The sequence below is a fragment of the Vipera ursinii genome (genome assembly GCF_947247035.1).
Source record: "Vipera ursinii genome assembly, chromosome: 6".
NCBI classification, from domain to species: domain Eukaryota; kingdom Metazoa; phylum Chordata; class Lepidosauria; order Squamata; family Viperidae; genus Vipera; species Vipera ursinii.
This window is the reverse complement of record NC_139515.1, coordinates 89910895-89919318: the sequence shown is the minus strand read 5'-3', so window position 1 is coordinate 89919318 and position 8424 is coordinate 89910895. Positions and strand designations below refer to the sequence as shown.

Below are 8424 nucleotides of genomic sequence, written 5' to 3'. Positions count from 1 at the left end.
TCTGAGAAAGCCATTTATTGAGAGGCCGAACTAGCGATGGTCACTCCATGGCTGCAGCCCCTCCTTCTCCTCCTCCGCACCGTCCACCAGGCTGACGGTGTTGCGAGGAGCCATTTCTGCCCGTGTGGGGCTGAGCAGCGAGGAAGGGCCCCCAGGGCTAACGCGCCCGCCCTTCTTTAGGGCAAGGATGGTCTGGCAGCACAGGGGGCTGCCTTGCCTCCCCCTTCCTCCAGAGGCACCCACACCCACCCTGGCTGCAGGGGTCCCGGGCCAGCAGAGACCCCAGCATTTCTAGGGCTCCAGGGGGCTCTTCCCCCGGCCTGCCTGTCCCCCAGGCCCTGGGCCACGTCCGCCCAGGCGGGCCAAGAAGCCGGGCCCCAGGCGGGCCTCCTTTCCTCCCCACAAGGGCAGGACCCGACTCCAAGCAGCCCCGGCCAGCTGGGGGGGGCTCCCTTCCTTGGGGAGGGGTGAGTCAGTTCTCGAACCACTTGCTCCTCTTGGCCGGCGGGGCGGCCTTGCCAGCCGCGCCCAGGATCCGCTGCTTGTACCGCTCCACCAGCTGCTCGAAACGAAGGTCCGCCCGGCCGCGTCCAGCCTTTTTCTTCTGGGGTCCCTGAGGACAACCACAGGGCACGCTCAGAAGGCTGGGGGAGGGGGGGCGCAGAGGCAGGGGGCTCTGCAGGGAGGAGACCCCAGCAACTCACCTGGGGGGCAGCTCTGGGCGCCTTCCGCTCTTTCGGCCTGGCCTTCTTCTTCCTGGCAGGCGTCCCCTTCGCTTTGCCCTGGTCGCGATTCCTGCCGGGAGAAAAAACCGCCACCCTCAGCCCAGAGCGCAGCGCCGGGGGGTTTTCCTTTGGGGGCAGAGGGGGGAGGGCAAAGTGGTGGGTGTGTGCCGGGTGTCCTCGGGCCATGCCAGGGACGCAGGGGCTGGGTTTACCTGATCTTGGGTCCCCAGTGGGAGGGGAGGGCCAGGACCCTCCGCCGCTTCGTGCCGTCCGGCAGCTCCACCCTCTCCTCCTCCGTGCGGGTCTGGAAGCCTGACCAGGAGGCGGCTCCTTCGGGGCTCCGGAGGCTGGGCGGGGGCCCAGGCCGCTTCCTCTTCTGCCCAATGTGCTCCGGTGGAGCCTGAGGGCCGCTGGGGGCCCCAGCCTTTCCTTTGGGGCCCGGGGCCTTCTTCAAGCCCCTGGGTGGCTTCTGAGGGGCCCCTGGCCGGCCGGTGCCGGCCGGTGGCCCCTGACTTGCCGGCCCGGCAGCTGCTTGTGTCTTCCTCAGCTTTTGCTGCACGAGGGAGAGAAGCATCACCCGGCAGCCGGGGACCAATTCTGCCCCCCCCAGGGGCAGGGAGAGCAACCTCTGCCCAACAGGCCAGCTGCCTCCCACTCCTGGCCACAGCTCTCCGGCCGGGGCCCCCTTGTGCCGACCGGCTTCTGGAGTGGCCGGCTCCTCTCGCAGCCCTGCTCAGCCTGGGAGAGGGTCTCAGCTCCCCAGTTGGTGGGGAGGGGGGCGCCCGATGCCCTACCCGGCTGCGTTCAGCGCGCTGCTCCCTCAGCTTCAGCTTCCGCCCGTCCTCCAGGGAGAACTCCACAATCGGCCGCTGGGAAGAGAAAGAGCCCCGTCTTGGGCCCCAAAGCAGATGCCAAGGGGCACCCAGACCTCTGCCCTCCTGTTCGTGGGGGGCCTCCCACCCACTCCCTGCCTGGTTCCTTCCGTGGGGCGGCCAGAAATCCCCAGGCCAGACCCCTCTGCAGATGACCCCCTCGGGTCTTGGGGGTGCCCGGACGGGGGCGGGGACTCCAAGGACCCCAGGCGGGCTGCTGGGCCAAGCCAGAACTGGCCCTGCGGTGCCGCCGCCCCTGTGGGTCTGCGGAGCACCTGACCTCAGCCGCTCGGGGCAAGAGACTCACCTTCTGGTCCCCGAAAAGCTGGGGGTTGTTGTTGACCTGGCGCAGGGCAAGGAGGGCGTGCTGGTGCTGCAGGAACTCCACGAAGGCGTAGCCCAGGGACTGGCCGCGGCCCTTCAGCTCCCGCATCACCCGGCACTAGGCAGGGAGGACAGGCAGCAGTCAAAGGCCGCTTCCGGGCCTCACCCGGAGCTCATCCACAAAGCAGCGACTTCGCTGCCACAAGAGACTTTGCCAGCCCAGAGGGGCCAAGGGGACGCCTCAGGGGGGAACCCCAAGGAGCCTTCGGGATTGGGGTCACAAAGACCCCCGACCCGGGATGGCTCTGGAATCCAAGAACCGCAGCTCAGCAGCTTTCGGATGAGACATGCTCAGCACAGCACACACACACCCCCCGGGTGGGCTCCTGGCTCAGACATGGAATGCCCCCCCTCCCTGCAGAAGCGGAGGAGGGACAACAGAGGGGAGGGGGGAGCCCAGAGACCTTCACTCTGGGCTTGCTCAGCTCGGGAGCACCGAGCTCTTTTGCTGCGCTTTCTTGGGCTCTGGAAGCAGCGCTGTGGACCCGCAGTTCTTGCCCAGCTCCCCAGGAGGAGGGCACCTAGGCAGAGAAGGGTGAGATCCCTGAAGAGGCCGGCCGGGCTCACCTCCTTGATCCTGGCACCGGCTGTGCCCCCCGCCGCCTGCAGCATGATCTTCCGCAGAGTGGCGTCATCCACGCTCTTGGGCAGGTTGTGGACGCAGAGCCTCGTCTGGGACACAAAGATGTTCTGGTCCTTCAGCTTCTGCCGCTTCAGCTCCTCGAACTGGGAATGGGGGGGGTCAGAGCTCTGCCCGCCTTCCCCCGACCACCCACCTCCAAGTGCTGCTCTGCCCACCCCCCAGGTCCAAGCCCCCTGGGAGAGTCTGGCCACCGGGGGCCTGGGCGAGGGCAGCTTTAATGGCTGGCCCAGGGGGAATCAGGCGGGCAGGAGGGCACTTAATCCCAGCGGGGGGAGGGCCCCCCCATCAGAAACCGCCCTGTCTCCACCCCCACCCCACCGATTCGGGCTCTGCGGGCTGCTCCTGCCGCAGAGTGGCAGAGAAGAAGCTGGCTGCCTCCCGATGGCCAGCCTTTGACCTGGCAGCCTCAGAGGGCATTGGTCATCAGGTCCCAGGCCCTGCCCAGTGACGCCTCTCTGACTGACCGCCATCCAGCTCTGGTCCCAGCAGAGGCGCCCAACAGCAAGGCCAGCCTTCCGAGGGCCCGGGAAGCAGAGCGTCTCGCTGGGCCCCTGAGCAGCAGCCAGCAAGCGCAGGCTGATGCCCCCCCGACTGGTGCAGGAGGGCCACTCACCCGGGCCCTTTTGGCCAGGTCAGCCGCACTGACCCCTTCCGCTGCTTTCGTGCCAGCCCGGATCACTGTGGAGGGAAAGGGAGGGTAAGGAAGGCCGGCTGGCCAGGGAGAAGGGGGCCTCCGCTGGTCAGAGGCCGGCCGGAGGGCTTCTCCCTGGCAGGGCCGGGCCCAGAGGACCTGGGGACAAGGAGAGGGGCCGAGGACCCACTCACAGCCTTCCCGGGCCAGGTAGAGGTTGCGGGTGCCGGTCGGCTTCTGGGCCTTTGTGCTCCGCAGCTGCTGGGCTTCCTCACGGCTGACGGCCAGATCCACCCGGAGACGGCGCCCACCCAGATGGAGCCCCCGAGCCTTACAGGGAGAAAAGAGGGTGAGAGGGAGGCGTCCTGGGGAGGGGCTCCCCCTCCCATCACCCCACAGCACCCTGCTTTCACCTCGCTCTCCTCCTGCGCCGTCTGCAGACATTTCTGGGCACCTTCCTGGGTGGCAAACTGGGCAAAGGCACAGCCTGAGGAGGGCAAAAGGGGGGGGAGCGATTGGAGGAAAGAAGCCAAGGATGGGGGGGGGCTTCTGAACGGCCACTGCAGGTGGGGGGCAAGGAAAAGATCCATTTTGGCCCTTGTTTGGCTCCCCATTCCTGCAGAGGAATGGGGAGCCAAAGGAGCGTGGGTGGCTTCCCCCCGGCCGAGCGAGGATGGGGTCTGCAAGCCCCTCTAACCCTTGGAGTGCTCCGTGTCGGGGTGCAACACAATCCGGACATACTGCAGGTCCCCAAACTGCTCCAGCAGCTCCCCCAGCTCTTCCTCTTCCGTGTCAAAGGACAGGTTCCTGGGGGAAAGCAGAGGAGGCTCCCTCCACACCTGTCCCGTGTCCATGCTGATGCCAAGCGTGGCCAGGGGCCGAGGCAGGAGCCCTCCCCAGGAGTGGCGAGGCGGCCCTCCAGCCCCCAGGAAGGCACTCGGCCCCCCTCCCTCCCCCCAGACCCACCTGAGGAAGACGGTCCGGCCCTCTGCAACATCCGAGCGGCGCTGCTTTTGCTCTGGGGCGGGCCCCTCTCCTGCAGAGACCACCAGTGTCAGAGATGCCAGAGCGTGAAATCTCGGGGGGGGGGGGGGAGGTATCACCCTTCCCTCCGCTGGGACTCTCCCCAGAGCTGCCCCCCAGCCCCCGAGGCTCACAGGCAAGACGGTTCTGGCAAGGTGGCCCTCGGGAGAAGCAGAAGCCTCTGGGAAACCATTGGAGGGGAGGAGCCAAGCAACGGCAGAATCCCCTCGGAGGACCCCCGTCACCCTTTGGTCTAAGGCAGGGAGTCCTCGACCTACAGCCGTTCATTTGGTGACCATTCAACATTACAACGGCACTGAAAAAAGTGACCTTTGACCAATTTTCACACTTATGACTGTTGCATCATCCCTGCGGTCACATGATCCAGAAAGGTCGTAGAGTGAGATAAAACTCCCTTAACAACTCTCCTGCTTAGCAACAGAAATGTTGCGCTCAGCTGTGGTCATAAGTCAAGGACTACCTACATGGGGTCTTCTCCCGCTGCCTCAAGACGTGCAGACCCTCCTCATCCAGTCCCTCCAAAGCGACTGAACCAACCTCCTCTTCCTCCTCCTTCCTCCTCTTCCTCAGCACTCTCCTCCTCTTCCTCCTCGGAACTCCCAGCCTTGTCCGGCTCCTCCTCCTCCTCCTCCTCCTCCTCCTCCTCCTCCTCCGTAGAGCCGACTTCCTGCTCTTCGTCCTCGCTATCCGCAGAGGGAATTTGGGGCTCAGGGTCCCTGAGAGGAGTAGAGGCGTCAGGAAAGACCAGAAAGGGGGCATTTCTGGGAGGCAAAACCGTGGGGGGGGGGGGGCTGCTGGCTTTGGGCAGGAAGAGGAAGCTGCAGAGCTTGGCAACTGCCCACTACTCCTCAGAGGGCAGCCCCAGCTGACCACAAGCGCCCACACTTCTGCCACAAGCAAACCCTGCGGCTCACCTGCCGCCTCTTCCTGGCCCTGTAGAGCCCGGTCTTCCGCGTTTTTCTTTCCTCCCGTCGGCGCCTTCCTGCTGGGCTTTCCTCTCTGAGGATGGACACGGCACGGAGAAGGTGAGGAGGGATTCTGAACCAGACCCTCATGTCAAATGAGAACGGGGCAACACGTGAAGCCAGCCACTCCAAAATTTGGCTGCAAAAACCCCGTGGAAAGTCTTCTTACAGTGAAAAGAGATGAAGCCTTGGAGGGCAGAACAGATTCCCCACCCCAAGCGCCTGAAATTGCCCGTCCCAATTCGCACACGTCGGCCACTCACCATCAGCGACACCTTCTGCCTGTGCAGCCTGGTACTTCTCCCGGGCCACGGCCCAATCCACAGCCACCGGACGCTCTGCAGAGGGTGAGAGCCCCCAGACTCAGGTGAAGCTTACACGGGAGGACAAAAAGGTCCCCCGCCTCTTTGACCACTTTTAAAAACCTGAGACGCCTCCCTCCACCTTCAGGGCTGCCAGGACGGCAAGTGCCACTGCAGTGGAAGAAACGGGTCTCAATAGATCAGATGGAGGGTACTGGACTCTTTCTCCACATGACCAGGGTCATCCCCAGCTCCCCTCTTTCCCCACAACAGACCCACACTGAGCCTGCAGGAGGCAAAGCCCTCCGCAAGTCCATCTAGACCAAAAATAGAAGTCTCCACACTGTCACACAGCACGGCCCAGGGGAAATTGCAACCTAGAGAAACCCCAGTTTTCCCTCCTCAATCAGGGATGCGCACCCAATTTGGCCTAACCATGGAAATTGCCCGGGTACAGGGACAGGAACCTGCCCAACTTCCTCAGACTGGCCAGCCCCTCAGATCCCCAGGAATTCCTGTCCTGCAGCCCTCAACTTCTGCAAAAATCCCGGCTTTCCCGGTGCTTGAGGTTCCTCCTTCCCAAAAAGCAACATGTTCCTTCCCCTCAGTATTCAGCCTGAGCTGCTTTTATATCCAGAACACCTTTGTAACGATGGCCCACAGCCCTGCACACAAGCAAAGACCGCACGCGCAGTCAGACAGGCAATTCTTTCCCCAAGGCTGGAATCTCCCGAGCCACAGCCGGTCCCCCTCCTGCTCCTCTGCAGCATCTCAGCACGAGGGGACGGATTCCCACCCAAATCCTGCTGGGCTGAACGGGTTGCAGGGACTCACCTTTGATCTCCTTCATGTTCATCCCCTTCAGGGCTTTTCCCGCTTCCAGGACATTCCTGAACTGCACAAAGGCGAAGCCACGCAGCTTTCCATCTGGAAAGGAAGATCAAGGCCAGCTTCTTCCCCACATCGCAGGAACCGCAGCTTCTGCCCTCCAGAGGGATGGGGGCAAAGCAGCCCAGAGCAGCGAGTCTCCTGGATTCGCCCACTCCACGTGGGAAGGGACAGAGAGGGTCCAGTAACAGCCTTCACCCCTGGCCGGCAGGAGGAAGGGCGGCCGAGGGGGAGGCCCTGGGGAGGGGAGGGGCAGTGCGGCCTCTGCACGCCCACCGAGGTGCCTCCCTTCCCCCCCCAGCCCACCTACCTGCTTTCCTGGGCAGGGAGGCCTCCAGGACGGTCCCGAAAGGAGCAAAGGCGCTCTTCAGGTCGTCCTCCGTGCACTGGGGGGGGGGGGGGGGAGAAGCGAAAGGGGTTAAAGGGCAAAAGGGCAGGGGGGGGGGGAGGAGCCAGGCAGCCGCCCCCTCCCAGGCCGGGGAACAGCCGCCCCCCCTTACCTTGAAGCTGAGGTTGCGGACGATCAGCCGGGCCTTCTTGGGGGGCCCCCTGGCCTTGGGGGGCTTCTGGGCCGGGGGGGACGCCTCCGGGGGGGCCTCTGGGGGAGAGAGAGAGCCGCGGGGCGCGTGAGGGAGGCCCAGGGCCCGGACCCCCCCCCAGCCCCGGCCCCAGAAGGGAGCCCCCCCCCGCCGCTCACCTGCGCCGCCTCCGCCTCCCGCCCTGCGCCGCTTGGGCCGCGCCAGCGCCAGGCTGACCCGGCGGCCGCCGAAGGTGCGGATCTGGCGCAGGGCCCGCTGCGCGTCCTCCGGCAGGGAGAAGCTGACGAAGCCCAGCCCGGTGCACTCCTGGCCGCCTGCAACGACCGCGCCGCCCGTCAGCACCCGGGACGCCGCCGCGCCCTCCTCCCGCCCCCCCTCCCCCCCCCGCCCCGCACTCACCGGGCGCCGTCACGGCCACCGCCCGCCGCACCGGCCCCGCCTGCCCGAACTCCCGCTCCAGGTGGGCGGCGCGGGCCGAGGGGGGCAGCCCCCGCACCAGCACCGTCCGCCCGCTCCCGCCGGGGAGGCACGCGAGGGAGCCGGGCGCCGCCATCTTGCGCCTCCCGGAAACTCTGGGCCGGAAGCGCGGGCGCCCCCTGCAGGCGCGGCGGGGAAGGGCGAGTCCGCCGGGCGGCGCGAGTGCGCATGCTCGGGGGGGCGGGGCTTTCTTCCCACGCCCGCCTGTGCGGGGCGGGGCTCCCCGGCGGCCCGTGCGCAGCCCCAGCGAGTGGGGCGGGGCCCGACGGGAGGGGCGGGGCTTGGGCCGGCGGGTCAGCCAAGAGCTACGGGGGGGGCGCGGGGGGGGCAGGCTGCGAAGGCGGCATTTTTGTCCCAACCTTCGCCGGGAATGGCTCGGCCTGGCGCTCCTCGTTGGCTCCGGCTCCTTTATGGGTCCCCTTGCTCTGGGGGGGGGGGGGAAGGGACTGTGTGTCCTTGGAGGTCATCTAGTCCAGCCCTCTGCCCGGCACGAGGTTCCTCAGACCCTCCCCGAGAACGGAGGGCGGCTTTGAGCCCCAAGGAGGAGCCCCTGCTCGGTGGCCCCCAGAGTCGGGAAGTTCTCCCCGATCTTCAGCTGGTCTTCTGCCCTCCGGAGCTCCGGAGAAAAACTTCTGAGTCACCCCGAGGGGAGACGGGCGACGTAAACATTGAATAAATAAAATAAAATAACTGCTCCCCCCCCCGCCTTCCCCGGCCCGGCCCTTGGAGGCTGGGCAGACTGCTGGGAGATCTTCCTCTTCTGGAGGCTAAAGGCGCCCGGGAAATCTTCCCAGGATTTAGCTGTGCTCCTGGTTGCTCTTCTCTGCCCGCTTCCGCTTCCTCCGGGACCTCCTTGTATCCATGCTGGGGGCCAGAAGCGGGCCCAGTGTTCCAGGACTAATCTGAGCAGGGCATGTGGGGCAGGGATCCCTCCTTGGGACCTCCGTGCTTCGC

General features: G+C 66.0%; 1 protein-coding gene across 1 annotated transcript; it reads right to left on the bottom strand.

Moving 5' to 3' along the window:
* On the bottom strand, positions 1 to 7554 carry RBM28 (RNA binding motif protein 28). Its single transcript, XM_083365529.1, has 19 exons — positions 7393 to 7554; positions 7152 to 7307; positions 6955 to 7052; positions 6765 to 6840; positions 6401 to 6493; positions 5528 to 5602; positions 5214 to 5298; positions 4837 to 5015; positions 4222 to 4291; positions 3953 to 4062; positions 3669 to 3742; positions 3450 to 3585; positions 3238 to 3302; positions 2549 to 2707; positions 1905 to 2039; positions 1520 to 1594; positions 938 to 1278; positions 705 to 795; positions 1 to 613 (listed from the first exon to the last, which is right to left on the bottom strand). The coding sequence occupies exons 1-19, from the start codon at positions 7544 to 7546 to the stop codon at positions 473 to 475; spliced, it is 2313 nt and encodes a 770-aa protein (XP_083221655.1). The 5' UTR covers positions 7547 to 7554; the 3' UTR covers positions 1 to 472.
* Between the last annotated feature and the right edge of the window lie 870 nt (positions 7555 to 8424).